This window comes from Ranitomeya variabilis, chromosome 5 (genome assembly GCF_051348905.1).
Source record: "Ranitomeya variabilis isolate aRanVar5 chromosome 5, aRanVar5.hap1, whole genome shotgun sequence".
Taxonomy (NCBI): Eukaryota; Metazoa; Chordata; class Amphibia; order Anura; family Dendrobatidae; genus Ranitomeya; species Ranitomeya variabilis.
Genome location: NC_135236.1, coordinates 479,271,995 through 479,293,753, shown reverse-complemented (window position 1 = coordinate 479,293,753; position 21,759 = coordinate 479,271,995). Strand labels below are relative to the sequence as shown.

Here is a 21,759-nt window from a genome sequence, read left to right as displayed (position 1 = left end):
GCTAATGTGAGGTCTTTGTACAGTGTGGGGGACATCATACAGTGTTGGAGCCATCAGTTTGGGGGCTTACAAGGGGTCAGTATACTGTGTGGGTCATTATACTGTATATAGGGGAGCATCATACTGTGTAGAGGGAGCTGTTCAGGAGGGAGACTTGGAACATTATTAAATGTTAATTGGGCACTTATTGTTATACGGGCACTCTGGTTATTGTGACTGTCAAAGGGGTGCACAGAGAGCATTATTACTTTATTGGGGCAAAATATGGGTGCTGGTTTCTAGGGCACTTACACAGGACAGTAATTCATTCTAGAGATTTGTTTTACCATCTAGAGAGCACACATCACCACACAGCAGGTTCAATAATAGGCACACATACAGCAGCAGCGTCTCATTATTGGAGTACTAGCAGGATAAGGAATTTCTGCAGGTTGGGGATAGATGGGGACGGTGCATGAAATGTGAGAAGTCAGATGTGTCTTTGTTGTGATGTCTGCAGCTGAGTACTGGCTGGAGAAGTTGTCATGTCTGTTTGGGTCAGATGGAAAAGACGGGAAAAGTGACTTAATCAGAAAGAACATCAGCGGTAAGTTACTATCTGTAACTGTACTGTAATCTCTCATATGTTCTGCAGTACGGTACGGGTATCTCTCACTATATGGTCACTATATGGCGGTAATACCAGTGTTGGTCTTTATATAGAAATTATTTTAAGTAAAAGCGCAGTCATCTGCTGAGGTTCTACATCCACTATTAGGGTGCGTCACTATAGTTGTAATCAATGTTACCTCGTTAGGGGGACACTCAGAAGTTTCGCCCTCCCTGAACGAAAACTGTAGCTATGCCTCTGATGCATAGGCATTGTGGGGTCCTTCAGTCTTGACACATCATTTATGTTTCTACTTCAATTACAATCACTGATACACTAATCTTTATGGGTTAATTTCAAGTGTCCATCGCTGGTTTTCTATTACTAGTAAACCATACGAACTACAGTCTTATGTAGGATGTGTTTGGTCATTAAAGGCTAAAGCATATTAGTAGCTTAGCACCTTAACTATGCAGAAAAAATTAGGAAGAAGATAAAAACACAACTTTCAGATGATTTTGCTTGGGCCTTTCCTTTACAGACATATTATAGATATGGCTTATTCCTGAAGAAAAAGCAAGCCCAATGGATTCCTTTTATCAGTGCCCAGGTAAAGAACGATAATCTATCTACTGTATAAGTATGATTAACTGAAATTGAATTTACACACAATAATTTATATTAAATAAGGCTGACACAAAGGCCCCTCATTCATCAAGAACGGCATTTTTCATGCCAGTCTTGATGAGAGAGGCAGAGTGAAGTGTGAGGCACCTAATTCTCTAAAAGGTACACGTCACTTAACGAATGGCATGTGCCTTCTGGGACCAGAGTAAGGTTTGTAGTCTAAGGAACACTACTGATCATTAAGAAATTGATACGTAGGGATTACTACGCACCCATCATGCCGCCATCTCACCTGATCGCTCCTCTTTGTAGGAGCTAAGCGAAAACACCAAAGATGTGACTTTTCCAATCTTTTTACAACAGTTATCTGTCATAAATGCTTTGGCGAGTTGGAGCCATAAGGTTTTATTAAGATTTGTAGAAGCACCTGGGCAAAATGTATTATAACCTCTTCTACCAAGAACATAAGACACAGTGGTATTAGTCCATCGCCGAACAAGAGTAACAAGCTCACACTGTAATACCAAATACGACCCATGTAATAAAGCCATTGCACTGAAAAAAACAACCTTGTGTAGCATAGCGCCTACTTCGTGTCTTGGGGGACACTCGCTTGGCACAGGATTAACACACTCAGGCACGGTTTTCTTATAAAACACAGTCTCTTAGGTTTATTTCACACAACATAAACCACATCCTCAGGAACTTGGTAACAGCTTGAACACCATCTGGACATATTCAACTTCACTACAGTTCATCACTAACCCCAGTTAGCATAACACACGGACCCCTGTCCGTTACCTGTTGGCGACCTTCACAGGTTCTTGGACACCTCTTGGCCTCAGAGGTGCCCCATACACAATGTCTCTCCTCTGACCCCGGTCAGCATAACACAGATCTCCTTCCGTTACCTGTTGGTGCCGCACAGGTTCTCGGATACCTCTCCTCCACAGAGATATCCTTCAGACGTTCTCACTGATCCCAATCAGTACAACACAGATCTCCATCCGTTACCTGCCATTGCCGCACAGGTTCTCGGATACCTCTCTTTACTAGAGGCATCCTTCAGACATTCTTTCACTCTGACCCCGGTCAGTACAACACGGATGTCCATCCATTCCACAGCCTGGTCTGTGCGAGGTCCAGAGCCCCTGCCAAGTGCTCTTCAGGAAGCTGACACTCCCAACACATGGGCTCTCTCCAGGACCTTCCAGCACAGACCATTCAGGTCCACACTCAGAGACCATGTGACCAGACCTCAGTCACATTTTATGGAACTAACCACTCCCCTAAATGGGAGTGTGTGTGTGTGTGGCTAGTTTGACCCTCCCATCTCTCATAACTAGCCCTGCCAATCTCCCATTAGAACTACACATTTACATGTGGGACTACTGGTCCCAGACCACAACACAACTTCAGACCGACAGCACAGAGTATTGTCCTGATTCTCAATGGCGAGAGAACATAGCCCAGCATATATGAGAACTAGCTCTTGGAAGATGGAAACTATACTGACCATGAACTAAACCTGCCGCACAACTAGAAGTGGCCAGGTAGCATGCCTACGTTTTTTTATCCCTAGATGCCCAGCGCCAGCCGGAGAACTACCTAATCCTAGCAGAGGAAAAGACAGTCCTGGCTCACCTCTAGAGAAATTTTCCCAAAAGGCAGACAGAGGCCCCCACATATATTGGCGGTGATTTTAGATGAAATGACAAACGTAGTATGAAAATAGGTTTAGCAAAAATCGAGGTCCGCTTACTAGATAGCAAGAAGACAGAAAGGGCACTTTCATGGTCAGCAGAAAACCCTATCAAAACACCATCCAGAAATTACTTTAAGACTCTAGCATTAACTCATAACACCAGAGTGGCAATTTCCGCTCACAAGAGCTTTCCAGACACAGTAACGAAACAGCAGCTGTGAACAGGAACAAAATGCAAAAACACACAAGGACAAAAGTCCAACTTAGCTGGGAGTTGTCTAGTAGCAGGAACATGCACAGAAAGGCTTCTGATTACATTGTTGACCGGCATGAAACTGACAGAGGAGCAAGGTTATATAGCGACTCCCACATCCTGATAGGAGCAGGTGAACAGAGGGGATGATGCACACAAGTACAATTCCACAAGTGGCCACCGGGGGAGCCCAGAATCCAATTTCACAACAGTACCCCCCCCTCAAGGAGGGGGCACCGAACCCTCACCAGAACCACCAGGGCGATCAGGATGAGCCCTATGAAAGGCACGGACAAGATCGGAGGCATGAACATCAGAGGCAGTGACCCAAGAATTATCCTCCTGACCGTATCCCTTCCATTTGACCAGATACTGGAGTTTCCGTCTGGAAACACGAGAGTCCAAGATCTTTTCCACAACGTACTCCAACTCACCCTCAACCAACACCGGAGCAGGAGGCTCAACGGAAGGCACAGCCGGTACCTCATACCTGCGCAACAATGACCGATGAAAAACATTATGAATCGAAAAGGATGCAGGGAGGTCCAAACGGAAGGACACAGGGTTAAGAATCTCCAATATCTTGTACGGGCCGATGAACCGAGGCTTAAACTTAGGAGAAGAAACCCTCATAGGGACAAAACGAGAAGACAACCACACCAAGTCCCCAACACAAAGCCGAGGACCAACACGACGACGGCGGTTGGCAAAAAGCTGAGTCTTCTCCTGGGACAACTTCAAATTGTCCACCACCTGCCCCCAAATCTGATGCAACCTCTCCACCACAGCATCCACTCCAGGACAATCCGAAGATTCCACTTGACCGGAGGAAAATCGAGGATGAAACCCCGAATTACAGAAAAACGGGGACACCAAGGTGGCAGAGCTGGCCCGATTATTGAGGGCGAACTCCGCCAAAGGCAAAAAAGCAACCCAATCATCCTGATCCGCAGACACAAAACACCTCAAATATGTCTCCAAGGTCTGATTAGTCCGCTCGGTCTGGCCATTAGTCTGAGGATGGAAAGAAGACGAAAAAGACAAATCTATGCCCATCCTAGCACAGAATGCCCGCCAAAATCTAGACACGAATTGGGTCCCTCTGTCAGAAACGATATTCTCCGGAATACCATGCAAACGAACAACATTTTGAAAAAACAGAGGAACCAACTCGGAAGAAGAAGGCAACTTAGGCAAGGGAACCAGATGGACCATCTTAGGGAAACGGTCACACACCACCCAGATGACAGACATCTTATGAGAAACAGGCAGATCCGAAATAAAATCCATCGAGATGTGCGTCCAAGGCCTCTTCGGGATAGGCAAGGGTAACAACAATCCACTAGCCCGAGAACAACAAGGCTTGGCCCGAGCACAAACGTCACAAGACTGCACAAAGCCTCGCACATCTCGTGACAGGGAAGGCCACCAGAAGGACCTTGCCACCAAATCCCTGGTACCAAAGATTCCAGGATGACCTGCCAACGCAGAAGAATGAACCTCAGAGATGACTCTACTGGTCCAATCATCAGGAACAAACAGTCTACCAGGTGGGCAACGATCAGGTCTATCCGCCTGAAACTCCTGCAAGGCCCGCCACAGGTCTGGAGAAACGGCAGACAATATCACTCCATCTTTAAGGATACCTGTGGGCTCAGAATTACCAGGGGAGTCAGGCTCAAAACTCCTAGAAAGGGCATCCGCCTTAACATTCTTAGAACCCGGTAGGTAAGACACCACAAAATTAAACCGAGAGAAAAACAACGACCAGCGCGCCTGTCTAGGATTCAGGCGCCTGGCAGACTCAAGGTAAATTAAATTTTTGTGGTCAGTCAATACCACCACCTGATGTCTGGCCCCCTCAAGCCAGTGACGCCACTCCTCAAAAGCCCACTTCATGGCCAAAAGCTCCCGATTCCCAATATCATAATTCCGCTCGGCGGGCGAAAATTTACGGGAAAAAAAAGCACAAGGTCTCATCACGGAGCAGTCGGAACTTCTCTGCGACAACACCGCCCCAGCTCCGATTTCAGAAGCGTCGACCTCAACCTGAAAAGGAAGAGCAACATCAGGCTGACGCAACACTGGGGCGGAAGAAAAGCGGCGCTTGAGCTCCCGAAAGGCCTCCACAGCATCAGGGGACCAATCAGCAACATCAGCACCCTTAGTCAAATCAGTCAATGGTTTTACAACATCAGAAAAACCAGCAATAAATCGACGATAAAAGTTAGCAAAGCCCAAAAATTTCTGAAGACTCTTAAGAGAAGAGGGTTGCGTCCAATCACCAATAGCCTGAACCTTGACAGGATCCATCTCGATGGAAGAGGGGGAAAAAATGTATCCCAAGTAGGAAATCTTTTGAACCCCAAAAACACACTTAGAACCCTTCACACACAAGGAATTAGACCGCAAAACCTGAAAAACCCTCCTGACCTGCTGGACATGAGAGTCCCAGTCATCCGAAAAAATCAGAATATCATCCAGATACACAATCATAAATTTATCCAAATAATCGCGGAAAATGTCATGCATAAAGGACTGGAAGACTGAAGGGGCATTTGAAAGACCAAAAGGCATCACCAAATACTCAAAATGGCCCTCGGGCGTATTAAATGCGGTTTTCCACTCATCCCCCTGCTTGATTCGCACCAAATTATACGCCCCACGGAGATCAATCTTAGAGAACCACTTGGCCCCCTTTATACGAGCAAACAAATCAGTAAGCAGTGGTAACGGATATTGATATTTAACCGTGATTTTATTCAAAAGTCGATAATCAATACACGGCCTCAAAGAGCCATCTTTCTTAGACACAAAGAAAAAACCGGCTCCTAAGGGAGATGACGAAGGACGAATATGTCCCTTTTCCAAGGACTCCTTTATATATTCTCGCATAGCCGCGTGTTCAGGCACAGACAGATTAAATAAACGACCCTTAGGGTATTTACTACCCGGGATCAAGTCTATGGCACAATCGCACTCCCGGTGCGGAGGTAGTGAACCAACCTTGGGTTCTTCAAAAACGTCACGAAAGTCAGACAAGAATTCAGGAATCTCAGAGGGAATAGATGATGAAATGGAAACCAAAGGTACGTCCCCATGAGTTCCTTTACATCCCCAGCTTAACACAGACATAGCTCTCCAGTCGAGGACTGGGTTATGAGATTGCAGCCATGGCAATCCCAGCACCAAAACATCATGTAGATTATACAGCACCAGAAAGCGAATAACCTCCTGGTGATCCGGATTAACACGCATAGTCACTTGTGTCCAGTATTGTGGTTTATTACTAGCCAATGGGGTGGAGTCAATCCCTTTCAGAGGTATCGGAGCCTCCAATGGCTCCAAATCATACCCACAGCGTTTGGCAAAGGACCAATCCATAAGACTCAAAGCAGCGCCAGAGTCGACATAGGTGTCCGCGGTAATAGATGACAAAGAACAAATCAGGGTCACAGATAGAATAAACTTAGACTGTAAAGTGCTAATTGAAACAGACTTGTCAGGCTTCTTAGTACGCTTAAAGCATGCTGATATAACATGAGTTGAATCACCACAATAGAAGCACAACCCATTTTTTCGTCTAAAATTCTGCCGCTCGCTTCTGGACAGAATTCTATCACATTGCATATTTTCTGGCGTTTTCTCAGTAGACACCGCCAAATGGTGCACAGGTTTGCGCTCCCGCAGACGCCTATCGATCTGAATAGCCATCGTCATGGACTCATTCAGACTCGCAGGCACAGGGAACCCCACCATAACATCCTTAATGGCATCAGAGAGACCTTCTCTGAAAATCGCCGCCAGGGCGCACTCATTCCACTGAGTAAGCACAGACCATTTGCGGAATTTTTGGCAGTATATTTCAGCTTCATCTTGCCCCTGAGACAAGGACATCAAGGCCTTTTCCGCCTGAAGCTCTAAATGAGGTTCCTCATAAAGCAACCCCAAGGCCAGAAAAAACGCATCCACATTGAGCAACGCAGGATCCCCTGGTGCCAATGCAAAAGCCCAGTCTTGAGGGTCGCCCCGGAGCAAGGAAATTACAATCCTGACCTGCTGTGCAGGGTCTCCGGCAGAGCGAGACTTCAGGGACAAAAACAATTTGCAATTATTTTTAAAATTTTGAAAGTGAGATCTATTCCCCGAGAAGAATTCAGGCAAAGGAATTCTAGGCTCAGACATAGGTGCATGAACAACAAAATCTTGCAAATTTTGTACCTTTGTGGCGAGATTATTCAAACCTGTAGCTACACTCTGAAGATCCATTTGAAACAGGTGAACACAGAGCCATTCAAGGATAAGAAGGAGAGAAAGAGAGGAAGGCTGCAGTATAGGCAGACTAGCAAGTGATTCAATTAAGAGCACACTCAGAACTAGAGGAAAAAAAAAAAAAAAAAAAAAAAAATTGTAGCAGACTTCTTTTTTCTCTCCTTTCTCAGCCAGTAATTTAACCCTTTTTTTTGGGCCGGTCAAACTGTCCTGATTCTCAATGGCGAGAGAACATAGCCCAGCATATATGAGAACTAGCTCTTGGAAGATGGAAACTATACTGACCATGAACTAAACCTGCCGCACAACTAGAAGTGGCCGGGTAGCATGCCTACGTTTTTTTATCCCTAGATGCCCAGCGCCAGCCGGAGAACTACCTAATCCTAGCAGAGGAAAAGACAGTCCTGGCTCACCTCTAGAGAAATTTTCCCAAAAGGCAGACAGAGGCCCCCACATATATTGGCGGTGATTTTAGATGAAATGACAAACGTAGTATGAAAATAGGTTTAGCAAAAATCGAGGTCCGCTTACTAGATAGCAAGAAGACAGAAAGGGCACTTTCATGGTCAGCAGAAAACCCTATCAAAACACCATCCAGAAATTACTTTAAGACTCTAGCATTAACTCATAACACCAGAGTGGCAATTTCCGCTCACAAGAGCTTTCCAGACACAGTAACGAAACAGCAGCTGTGAACAGGAACAAAATGCAAAAACATACAAGGACAAAAGTCCAACTTAGCTGGGAGTTGTCTAGTAGCAGGAACATGCACAGAAAGGCTTCTGATTACATTGTTGACCGGCATGAAACTGACAGAGGAGCAAGGTTATATAGCGACTCCCACATCCTGATAGGAGCAGGTGAACAGAGGGGATGATGCACACAAGTACAATTCCACAAGTGGCCACCGGGGGAGCCCAGAATCCAATTTCACAACAGTGTATCCTCCTCTGAGACACACATACCGGCCATCTACAATTCTGCCGGACTTTGTCTCATCACAACAGCTATATCTTTGATTACCATGCATTCCTATGGCCTCCATACGCCTCCATGCGCACTCTGGGAAGCCCATACAGCGCCCCCTCCCTGTAACAGGGGTCACTACACCACATATTCCCCCCCTCTGATCAAACCCGTAGGGTTGAACACTTATCACACCCCCTTATTAGGTTTTTCCCGCTCCCAGCGGTCACCAAGTAGGCCATCTGTCTGTGTCACCAGACCCTTAGTCAGCACATATTCCCTACAAGGTCTCCCACCTATGTCACTCATCCCCGAGTCAACTAAGGTGCCACTATTTCTTTCATTAGGCTCTCACACGGCACTCAGCAGCCTGTCTCCAAAGCTCCTCTTGCTTTAACCGGGATTCTACTTCAGGCCCCACTCCTTTGGTGGCCTCTTCTTTACTGTACTCCCTTTTCCTTAGAGTCACAGTCACCCGCATAGTCTGTGTCATACCCCACAGTATGGTGAACCCCCCAAGTCACACTCTTTCTGGGTGTCAGCTCCACACGTTTTATCTACCACACCATTTTCAGTCATATTGTAGCACACGTCAGGTGACATCATGTCCGTAAGTTGGGACGTCCACCATTTTCCTTGGTTATGCCTAACTTAGGACTGTCAACTATAGGGGGTGCATTCTCTGCATTAAGACACTTTCCCATTTATCCACCAGTCCCACAGGGTTGCCAAGTCTCGCCCTATTACCATAGTGTACAGTAAGTCTGGGACTACCCTTACATCGTGGTACTTGGACTCCTCTGTCATGTCAATGTATAGGCAGACTGTCAAATGTCCTTTAACGTCCCCACCTGTGTCATTCACACTTGTCCTTAACCCAGGTAACAGAGTGCATTCAGAAGGGGTTCTCAGCAAAGTCGCTTTACTCCCTGGGTCTATCAGTCCTATCACACATTCTCCATCCAACAAAAAGGAGCGCTATCATGATAAACCATTAGCTGAGCAATCCACAGTATAACATGGACTTGCATAGTACAATTTCCCCTGGGGCCCACCGGTCTGTGCCACCCCTTTAACTTCAGCAGGCTCCGCCCCCTTTTTTGGACACTGGCATTCCCCGGGCTACCGCCCCCTTTTGGGACTTCACCCCCTTTAGGGTCAACACCCCTTTTTGGGATACCACCCCCTTTTGGGACTCCGCCCTTTTTTTGTCAACCATCCCTGTTTCGGTTTTCTGCCCCATTTTTTGGGAAGCTACCCTTTAGGGACACCACCCCTTCCCTGGGGTACACCCAACAGTACCTGTTCACACAGTACAGAAAAAAACCACGTCTCTTTCGGTCGCACCGGCCCTTTAAGAGTCTGCACGGAAAGAAAAAAATTTTTTCACCCCCAACACTTCATCAGCTCCTGCTGGCAATCACAAGCCGCTGCTGCTGAACCTCTCGCTGCAACTGCAGCCGCACTCCACAGTGCTCTGTATGGCTCCACCGCAGACTTTGTGGACCCGCCGATCCACAGCAAGACGCTTGTCACCTTCGTAACACCGCCAAGTTACAGCAAGACGCTTGTCACCTTCGTAACCTCACCGAGTTACAGGCATTACTGCACAAACACTTTATCTCACTGATCCCGATCAGCATAACACACGGTTGTCAGACCGTTCGACTCCTCTGGCTCAGCCAGCACAGCACATGTGCTTCTTAGGGAACCGTTTGCCCACATTCGAGCACCAATTGTAGCATAGCGCCTACTACGTGTCTTGGGGGACACTCGCTTGGCACAGGATTAACACACTCAGGCACGGTTTTCTTATAAAACACAGTCTCTTAGGTTTATTTCACACAACATAAACCACATCCTCAGGAACTTGGTAACAGCTTGAACACCATCTGGACATATTCAACTTCACCACAGTTCATCACTAACCCCAGTTAGCATAACACACGGACCCCTGTCCATTACCTGTTGGCGACCTTCACAGGTTCCTGGACACCTCTTGGCCTCAGAGGTGCCACATACACAATGTCTCTGTCCTCTGACCCCGGTCAGCATAACACAGATCTCCTTCCGTTACCTGTTGGTGCCACACGGTTCTCGGATACCTCTCCTCCACAGAGATATCCTTCAGACGTTCTCACTGATCCCAATCAGTACAACACAGATCTCCATCCATTACCTGCCGTTGCCGCACAGGTTCTCGGATACCTCTCTTCACTAGAGGCATCCTTCAGACATTCTTTCACTCTGACCCCGGTCAGTACAACACGGATCTCCATCCGTTCCACAGCCTGATCTGTGCAAGGTCCAGAGCCCCTGCCATGTGCTCTTCAGGAAGCCGACACTCCCAACACATGGGCTCTCTCCAGGACCTTCCAGCACAGACCATTCAGGTCCACACTCAGAGACCATGTGACCAGACCTCAGTCACAATATATGGAACTAACCACACCCCTAGATGGGAGGGTGTGTGTGTGTGTGGCTAGTTTGACCCTCCCATCTCTCATAACTAGCCCTGCCAATCTCCCATTAGAACTACACATTTACATGTGGGACTACTGGTCCCAGACCACAACACAACTTCAGACCGACAGCACAGAGTATCCTCCTCTGCGACACACATACCGGCCATCTACAATTCTGCCGGACTTTGTCTCATCACAACAGCTATATCATCGATTACCGTTCATTCCTGTGGCCTCCATACGCCTCCATGCGCACTCTGGGAAGCCCATACAGCGCCCCCTACCTGTAACAGGGGTCACTACACCACACTTGCTATAGATTGAAAAATAATTCTGAAGCGTCCCATAATACTAGGATACAGCGCCAAAAAGAGCTTCATAGTCAATAGATGAGTAACAGCATGCAATAATTGTCTGAATAATCGATTGTCTAAAGAAATCTTCACAAGAATTTTGAAATTTTAGTTTGTTTATAAGGAGAGAAGGATAAAGAGGATCTAACCCATCCTTGATAACAATTTGAGGAAAAAATCCAGAAAAAATAGATTGCAAAAGATGCTCCAGCTTGGTAGCTCCATCAAAGTATCAGCATGCCCATACTGTTAAAGGGTTTGTACGAAGTCTGCAAGCTATTATCTATCCAAAGGACTTATAATAGTCAATAACTTATTACCTATCTTTCGTGTAGGTGATAACTTACCAACTTGGTACAGGTTAGTGTAGCATTGGTTGTATTGTACTTTTAACATTTTTTCACCATTTATGCTAATAAAATTATGTGTTCTTCATGTTTGATTCTTGAAATTATTCTTTCCACAGTGTACAAGACAAGCGCTCGTCATGGAGAGCTCTCCACAACAGGACATTCTACAAACTATGTCCTCACTATCGCTCTTGCGACAGAGAAACCTCCGAACCACTGGACTAACAGAGGAGTGGCGTGCCTCTGTCAGCTGGACTATTAGGAGGAAACATAATACTGAGCTTTTTTCAAAGCTCTCTATTTGCTCATTGTTTCTGTTTTTCTTTAGGGCGAGGTTCACACCTGCATTTGAGACTATAGGGGCAATGCTGTAGTTTCTGTCATTATAGTCGATGGGGTTTGTCTTGCACCGATTGTGTCTTCCTTGCGATGGTTCTGTTGTCCGAATAGCAATCGTGATTATCAAAATCGTGTGCTTTTTTTGTTATCTCTGGCACCTAAAGGAAAGTAACATGCCCATTATGGTAAAAAGGCCATTGAATTAAAGAATAAAGCCACTTTGCATATGATCTCCACTTTGGATATAATATTGATTAAAAATATTTTAATACACTGTATATACATATATATATATATATATATATATATATATATATATATATATATATATATATATATACATATACACTCACCGGCCACTTTATTAGGTACACCTGTCCAACTTCTTTTTAACACTTAATTTCTAATCAGCCAATCACATGGCGGCAACTCAGTGCATTTAGGCATGTAGACATGGTCAAGACAATCTCCTGCAGTTCAAACCGAGCATCAGTATGGGGAAGAAAGGTGATTTGAGTGCCTTTGAACGTGGCATGGTTGTTGGTGCCAGAAGGGCTGGTCTGAGTATTTCAGAAACTGCTGATCTACTGGGATTTTCACGCACAACCATCTCTAGGGTTTACAGAGAATGGTCCGAAAAAGAAAAAAAATCCAGTGAGCGGCAGTTCTGTGGGCGGAAATGCCTTGTTGATGCCAGAGGTCAGAGGAGAATGGGCAGACTGGTTCGAGCTGATAGAAAGGCAACAGTGACTCAAATCGCCACCCGTTACAACCAAGGTAGGCCTAAGAGCATCTCTGAACGCACAGTGCGTCGAACTTTGAGGCAGATGGGCTACAGCAGCAGAAGACCACACCGGGTACCACTCCTTTCAGCTAAGAACAGGAAACTGAGGCTACAATTTGTACAAGCTCATCGAAATTGGACAGTAGAAGATTGGAAAAACGTTGCTTGGTCTGATGAGTCTCGATTTCTGCTGCGACATTCGGATGGTAGGGTCAGAATTTGGCGTAAACAACATGAAAGCATGGATCCATCCTGCCTTGTATGGAGCATCTTTGGGATGTGCAGCCGACAAATCTGCGGCAACTGTGTGATGCCATCATGTCAATATGGACCAAAATCTCTGAGGAATGCTTCCAGCACGTTGTTGAATCTATGCCACGAAGAATTGAGGCAGTTCTGAAGGCAAAAGGGGGTCCAACCCGTTACTAGCATGGTGTACCTAATAAAGTGGCCGGTGAGTATATATATATATATATATATATATATATATATATATATATATATATATATATATATATACTGCTCAAAAAAATAAAGGGAACACTAAAATCCCACATCCTAGATATCACTGAATGAAATATTCCAGTTGTAAATCTTTATTCATTACATAGTGGAATGTGTTGAGAACAATAAAACCTAAAAATTATCAATATAAATCACAGCTAATATCCCACGGAGGTCTGGAGTTGGAATGATGCTCAAAATCAAAGTGGAAAATGAAGTTACAGGCTGATCCAACTTCAGTGGAAATGCTTCAAGACAAGGAATTCATGCTCAATAGTGTGTGTGGCCTTCACGTGCCTGTATGACCTCCCTACAATGCCTGGGCATGCTGCTGATGAGACGGAGGATGGTCTCCTGAGGAATTTCCTCCAGACCTGGACTAAAGCATCCGCCAACTCCAGGACAGTCTGTGGTGCAACGTGACTTTGGTGGATGGTGCGAGAGATGATGTCCCAGATGTGTTCAATCGGATTTAGGTCTGGGGAATGGGCGGGCAAGTCCATAGCTTCAATGCCTTTCTCTTGCAGGAACTGCTGACACACTCCAGCCATATGAGGTCTGGCATTGTCCTGCATTAGGAGGAACCCAGGGCCAACCGCACCAGCATATGGTCTCACAAGGGGCCTGAGGATCTCATCTCGGTACCTAATGGCAGTCAGGCTACCTCTGGTGAGCACATGGAGGGCTGTGTGGCCCTCCAAAGAAATGCCACCGCACACCATAATTGACCCACTGCCAAACCGGTCATGCTGAAGGATGTTGCAGACAGCAGATCGCTCTCAACGGCGTCTCCAGACTCTGTCATGTCTGTCACATGTGCTCAGTATGAACCTGCTTTCATCTGTGAAGAGTACAGGGCGCCAGTGGCAAATTTGCCAATCTTGGTGTTCTGTGGCAAATGCCAAGCATCCTGCACGGTATTGGGCTGTGAGCACAATCCCCATCTGAGGATGTCGGGCACTCAGACCATCTTCATGGAGACAGTTTTTAACCATTTTTGCAGACACATGCACATTTGTGGCCTGCTGGAGGTCATTTTGTAGGGCTCTGGCAATTCTCCTGTTCTTCCTTTCACAAAGGCTGAGGTAGCGGTCCTGCTGCTGGGTTGTTGCACTCCTACGGCCCCCTCCACATCTCCTGGTGTACTGGCCTGTCTTCTGGTAGCACCTCCAGCCTCTGGACACTACGCTGACAGATACAGCAAACCTTCTTGCCACAGCTCACATTGATGTGCCATCCTGGATGAGCTGCACTACCTGAGCTACTTGTGTGTGTTGTAGAGTCCGTCTCATGCTACCACGAGTGTGAAAGCAAAACCAACATTCAAAATGACCAAAACATCAGCCAGAAAGCATTAGTACTGAGATGTGGTCTGTGGTCCCTACTTGCAGAACCACTCCTTTATTGAGTGTGTCTTGATAATTGCCATTAATTTCCATCTATTGTCTATTCCATTTGTACAACAGCATGTGAAATTGATTGTCAAACAGTGTTGCTTCCTAAGTGGACAGGTTGATTTCACAGAAGTTTGATTTAACTGGAGTTATATTCTGTTGCTTAAGTGTTCCCTTTATTTTTTTGAGCAGTATATATATATATATATATATATATATATATATATATATATATATGTATATATATATAAATAATCAAAAATTATGGGGTGCTCACAGGTTATATTTTTGGTGCTCAGGAGAAAAATAGTATAATGTATAAAGATGAACTCCGGCACTCATTAAGAATCCAAACAGTAAAGTGAAGATTTCAAGTCAAAAAATAATTTTTTCAATTTATTTAAAGGTTCCAAAAGAAAATCAGAGTAATACAGTAATTACAGACTTCAAAAAAATTTTAACAACGTTTCGGCTAACATGCCTTTCTCAAGTTAGGTCTGATTTTATGTGATGTACTCTGTCCAAGAATAAATGGTCCCACTATTAGTAGTCCCGACAAAAAGTAAACTGGCAAGGGGCCTCCGGGCTGTAGTGAGTTAGGCAGGATCCGGACGGTATTGCAGGTCGGTGCTCATATGTGACAGGAACCAAGTGTACGTGCACTATATATATATGTATATGCATATATATGCATATATATATATGCACACACATACAGGTGCCTCTCATAAAATTAGAATATCATCAAAAGTTAATTTATTTCAGTTCTTCAATACAAAAAGTGAAACTCATATATTATATAGCGTCATTACAGAGTGATCTATTTCATGTGTTTCTGTTAATGTTAATGATTATGTTTGTGGCAAATTAAGCACAGCGATACTGTTGTTTTTAAACCAGGTATTGGTACATTTGGCAGTGCGGACATGTGCCAAGTACTGCTGGAGAAGGAAATTTCCATCTACAAAAAGCTTGTCAGCATGAAGTACTCTAAAATTTCCTGGTAGACAGCTGCACTGACTTTGGTCTTGATAAAACACAGTGGACCTATACCAGCAGATTATATGGCTCCCCAAACCATCACTGATTGTGGAAACTTCACAATAGACCTCAAGCAGCTTGGATTGTGTGCCTCTCCACTCTTCCTCCAGACTCTGGGACCTTGATTTCCAAATGAAATGCTAAATTTACTTTCAACTGAAAACAACACCTTGGACCACTGAGCAAAAGTCCAGTTCTTTTTCTCCTTGGCCAAGGTAAGGCACTTCTGATGTGGTCTATTGGTCATGAGTGGCTTGACAAAAGGAATGCGACACATGTCCATGTCCTGGATACGTCTGTATGTGGTGGCTCTTGAAGCAATGACTCCAGCAGCAGTACACTCCTTGTGAATTGCCCAAAATTTTTGAATGGCCTTTTCTTAACAATCATTTCAAGCCTTCGGTTATTCCGGTTGCTTCTTCACATTTCTCTACCACACTTTTTCCTTCCACTCAACTTTCCACTAATACGCTTGGATACAGCACTCTGTGAACATCCAGCTTCTTTAGCAATGACTTTTTGTGGCTTACCCTCCTTGTGGAGTGTGTCAATGACTGCCTTCTGGACATCTGTCAAGTCAGCAGTCTTTCCCTTGATTGTGGATCCTATTGAAACAGATTAAGGGACCTTAAATGCTTAGGAAGCCTTTGAAGTGTTTTTGTTAATTATTCTAATTTACTGAGATAATGACTTTTAGGGTTTCATTGACTGTAAGCCATAATCATCAACATTAACAGAAATAAACACTTGAAATAGCTCACTCTGTTAGTAATGACTTCATATAATATATGAGTTTCACTTTTTGCATTGAAGAACTGAAATAAATTAACTTTTTGATAATATTCTAATTTTGGGAGAAGCCCCTGTATATAGCAGCTCCAAAACAAATATATGTGTCTCCTTCATGCAGACTGCTTTTGAACAGTTTTGAAACTGCAGTGATTTGTTTATAAAGAAGCAAAAAGAAGATGCAGAATGTAGAGGGTAACACCTAACTACAGCAATGTTTTGCCTTTAATCATGGAGATACTTTAAGAGATTTTTGTCCTCAAATGCAGTTGGAAAAAAGCTGGTGGTGGTTCACTCACCCTCCCCGGGTCCAGCACCAAGTCTCAGTCTTGCTCCCAGAGTCACTGACTTCAGAGTGTCCATGTAAATTGTTTGAGTCTCTGAACGATGCCTACAGACAGTGTCAGGTTGGTGCCGTTGTACTGATTAAAATGAAATTTTGGTTGATGAGATCTGTCTTGTGGTTGTTGTGTAATCTGTATCTGCAGTTTTCAGTTAATGAGATTCCCATGCTTTGGGGCGGCCTGTGGGGGGGCTCTTTATATGGTGCTCTGAATATGTATTCATACTGATGGCTTATGACAGGTCGCTGATCTTTCAGTGACCTGCCCTCTATTTTACATTCTACATATACTATGGTGGGTTTAGGAAAAATTTACATTGAGCAAACGGGTGCTGGTGGCAGAGCCTGCGAGTAGCATATATAGCATCATGCCTTTAATATTCCAGGGGAAAAAATTATTTCATCAAAAAAAGTGGTTGCAGTAAAATGGCGCCCATGGTGCTTGTGCAGTAGCATTTATCGCTTTCCGATAAATGCTAATGCGCAAGCACCATGGGCGCCATTTTACTGCAACTACTTTTTTCTAGCAAAATGGCGCTGGCAGCGCTTGGGCAGTAGCATCTATTGAAACATGATAGACGCTACTGCGCAGGGGCTGTCGTCTGCGCCATTTTACTACAGACAAATTTTGTTTTCTTTATCAAAATGATGCCAGCACCTGCGCAGTAGCATCTATCACATCCCAATACTACTGCACAAGCACCACTGGTGTCATTTTGCTAGTGAAAGAAAAAATTGGCTGCAGCAAAATGGCAACGGCAGCAATTGCACAGTAGCATCTATTGGAATGCGATAAATGCTACTGCACATATGCCCCCACATGCATCATTATGATGAAGGTAATTTTTTTTAACCTGCCAATATTATACTCATAATTCTTTTTATGGTACTGCACAGGTGCCACCACCGGTGCCATTTTGCTAGATGTAAAAAAAATGTTAAACCCACCATAGTAAATGCAGTATGTAAAATAGGGGGCACGTCACGGAAAGATCTGTGGCCTGTCATAAGTCACACAGATGAATATGTAAGCAGAGCACCACATAAAGAACCCTCCACAACCCCACTCACAAGCCGACCCAGAGCACAATAAGCTGATTAACTGAAAACTAAAAAATAAAGATTAAACAACAACCACAAGACAGATTTCATCAACCAAGATATTATTTTAATCAGTAAAACGGTGTCAACCTGACACTGTCTGTAGTTTACTGTGCAAAATCCTGCTGACAGGTTCGATTCAAGTCTGCATGTAAGCCATGTACACCAAAAAGAAGACTACTTTAAGGTTCTGTTCACATCTGCATTGTTATTTCCTTGTATCTGTTCTGTTCCTGCTGTACTCTCCAACCTTCGGCTCTCCAACTGTTGCAAAACTACAAATCCCAGCACATCTTAACAGTAGCAGGTTGATCTGCTGAGCAACAAGTTGAGGATCAGAGTGTTATAGGGACAGAAATAGGATAATATCATAAGTTTCCAACCAACCAAACCATGCCAGGCAAACCTCATTGACCTTAATAGGGTTTGTCTTGTTCTCCAGGAATATTGGATGGGTCTGAGATGGAGGCTCCAATGCCAATGCGAATAGAGTCGGAGTCATGACTGTTGCAAAAGTTGCAAACTTCCTTTGCATTTTAGATGCATTGGAATATTAAATACATTGGTTGAAAAACTGTGCAAACCCTCCTTGCCGTTTTCCAAGGTAACAATATAAGAAAGCATTATATCTGTAGTTAATGTGTTTAACCTCGTTTGTGAAATTATTCCACCACTGTTATTCTTTTCGAGCATACAAATCTTTACCAGTTTGGTGGCTAATACATCTGACAGAGAACTGAAATGTATCACATAGCTTATCAATTCAGAGTCCCTGAACGCTGTCACAGAATATGCAGTGACATTTTCCTAAACGAAAAGTGCTGTATTTCACTGTAAATGAATGTTTCCATACTCTGAAATTTAATAACCTTTTTAAAGTAGGAACGGAATCTGTGACCTCCCTATTGTGGCATATTCATTATTTACTCTCATCAATGGTGACATTTCACTTTATGTGCTATCATCTTATGCTAAATCAGTATTTACATGCTATTGTAAAGCGGTGATCTTTATAACTAATAAACTCTATTGGGCGTAGATTTATGTACTTGTAATGTTGTCATCTGTATCATTAACACAAATTGATCTATATACTACAGTTGATGTAATAGTCACATCTGTCAAAAAATTGAGTGTTTAAAATGTTGAATCGTGGTTGCTGATTATTTTACAAGGAAAACCAAAAAAATGAGCCGGAACTCATGTTCATATAAGTGTAATCTCTAGGTGCGCATTCACACTGTGGTCATTAACAAACATAACCTAGGATAAAAACAAAAATGAGCAATACCCTGCAGTAGATAAATAGTAGTAGCACATGTAAATAACATAGGGAAGTTAGTTGACACTATTTTGGTTAAAAGATTTCAAAAGCCATCCCACCATGACAAGTGTACCCAATCAGGATGGTCCTATCTCTAGTATGATTCCTAGAGGATGTTTCTATCTCTTGAATGGATTTTATGCTTTTTGATCAAAACAGCGTCAACTAACTCTCCTATGTCATTTACATGGACTATTACTATTTACTTACTATAAGGTTTTGGGTCATTTTGTTTTTCTCCCAGGTTATTTTACAAGGAGTTAATGGGACTTGGATTGCCTTTTTATAAGGCTTGTAGAAAAATATTAAATTAAAGAAAAACAAGCGTCCATGAAATATTGGCAGCTGCACGCTAGTATTAATTTTACCTTTGTTTTGATTAAAGAAACATTAGGGTCCGGCAGGATCTGCATTTCGCAGTGTCATGCATTATAGAAAGCTTACCAAACCAATTAAATTTTTCTGCTATCACTTACAAAACTATATTCTGGATTCAATCAACTATCAAGAAATCCTGGGAGAAAACATCATGCCTTCTGTAAGGAAGGTGACGCTTGGGCATCATTGGATCAGGACAATGGCCCCAGCATATCTCAAAGGGCACCAAGGCTTTGTTTCAGAAGAAGTCCTGGAAGATTTTGGAGTGGCTGTCATAATCGACTGATTTGAACAACATCCAAAATCTTCATTGTCAGTAGTCAGTAAAAGTGGCATTTTGTGTATAATTTGGAGAACACACTTGTTATGTTAGCTATGGGGAGGTAATAAAATTGTTCTTGTTTGATCAGTTTATTGCAGAAAGTTTGTAAAGTTTGCTAATAAACCTATTTGCAATGGGGGGGTGAATAATACACAATCTGTTGTATCCAATCAGTAATGATAGTGACAAACTGTGTAGGGAAACAATATTTAACAAGATGAATGATAACACTGAATTGTGAATTTATTCATGAGAATATGCTCTGGAATTATTTTGTGTGTAATACATGAGTTTACTAATCAAATACAATTGCAATCAAAATTATTCAGCCCACATTGCCGATGAAGAAAATTTCAAAACTTTTTGCTGTTTGCAATAAACCAAACAAATAAGAACAGTTTACGTATCTCAACACAACTTGTGAGGAGGTGGACCAGCTGACATGTTCGCCCCTTAAGACATCAATGCTACTGTCTTATAGATTATGTTCAATATTGTGTTCCTGATATGTTTTCTTATGGTAACAACTGTTAATTTATCTGTGGGCTGCAGTACTAACCAATGGCCACAAGATGTCACTGTCTTCTTTTTCTCTCTTATATAGAATATAGGGGAAAGGTTAAATCTGCCCAGTAACACAGACAGCAGGCAAAAAGAGAGTGTGAGGGTTAACTTGGAGTATGGCCCATAGTGGGAGGGAGGTCTGAGGATTCTGGGAAAAGGAACTCCATTTAGTCAATCAAGAAGAGGAAGAGAAAGAAGCAGGACAGATTTTTCCTACAGGGCTCATGAGGATATGGATCTAGTTACAGAGGCAGTAGGATGACACAGGAAATTAGGGAACACTGCAAAAGAGAGGCTTAGAAGTTCAGGAAGCATACTGTCCAACGAGAAGGGGTCATTAGGACGAGGTAGCACCCTGCTGTGAGTAAAGAAAAAGGGAGCACATTTCTACAAGTGGCCCCTGAGACTGATATAAGCAAGGACACAGGGTATCAGGGCGAAGCGACACATGTGGACTTATATGACCCTATCCCTAAGGAAAATGCAGGATGTAAGATCCTTCCTTATTAATGGGCTGTATTTGTTGGCAGAAACAAATTGCAAACTGTAATTCTCAGAATGAAGCCCGTGTACTGTGGAGGAAGTGATGAAGAATGCATAACCTATTACTCCCTGTTCACCTGTTTGACTGTTCATAAAAGTAACACTGTTTTTAACAGCTGGTTTGGCTTCTTGACTGAGAGGGTTAAACGGGACAGTTTTGCACCTAGTGCAATAACGGGGACTGTGGAGATCTCAGATCTCGACGCATTGTAGCTAGTGATGAGCGAATATACTCGTTACTTGAGATTTCCCGGGCACTCTCGGTGGTCCTCCGAGTATTTTTTAGTGCTCGGAGATTTAGTTTTCCTCACCTCAGCTGAATGATTTACATCTGTTAGCCAGCTTGATTACATGTGGGGATTCCCTAGCAACCAGGCAACCCCCACGTGTACTTATGCTGGCTAACAGATGTAAATCATTCAGGTGAGGTGAGGAAAACTAAATCTCCGAGCACTAAAATTAATCGGAGGACCCCCGAGCGTGCTCGAGAAATCTCGAGTAACAAGTATATTCGCTCATCACTAATCGTTGCACATTCAACCTCACAGTACACTATTTCCTGTAGCGGGCCATGACTGCTACCCTGCGGTCCTTTACAGACTAACATAAAAAGGGGTTTCTCCAAATTCAACACAAAATGTCATCTTTAATGCCGTCTCAGAATTATTCTCCCCCTTCATGACAAGCGTCTATAATACTTAGTAGGGCATACTTTGGATACTGCAAAAGTATGCATAGCCAGACACCAGTTTC

At 43.7% G+C, this 21,759-nt stretch overlaps 1 protein-coding gene across 1 annotated transcript in view; it reads left to right on the top strand.

The window, feature by feature from the left end:
• Window positions 1-11,842, top strand: part of LOC143775062 (dynein axonemal heavy chain 3-like) — a 2,972,411-nt gene extending 2,960,569 nt beyond the window's left edge. The window contains exons 82-83 of the mRNA XM_077262897.1: window positions 1,142-1,199; window positions 11,697-11,842. Of these exons, the coding sequence (XP_077119012.1) occupies window positions 1,142-1,199; window positions 11,697-11,842 (204 nt within the window). The remainder of the gene's footprint in view (window positions 1-1,141; window positions 1,200-11,696) is intronic.
• Window positions 11,843-21,759: the final 9,917 nt, after the last annotated feature.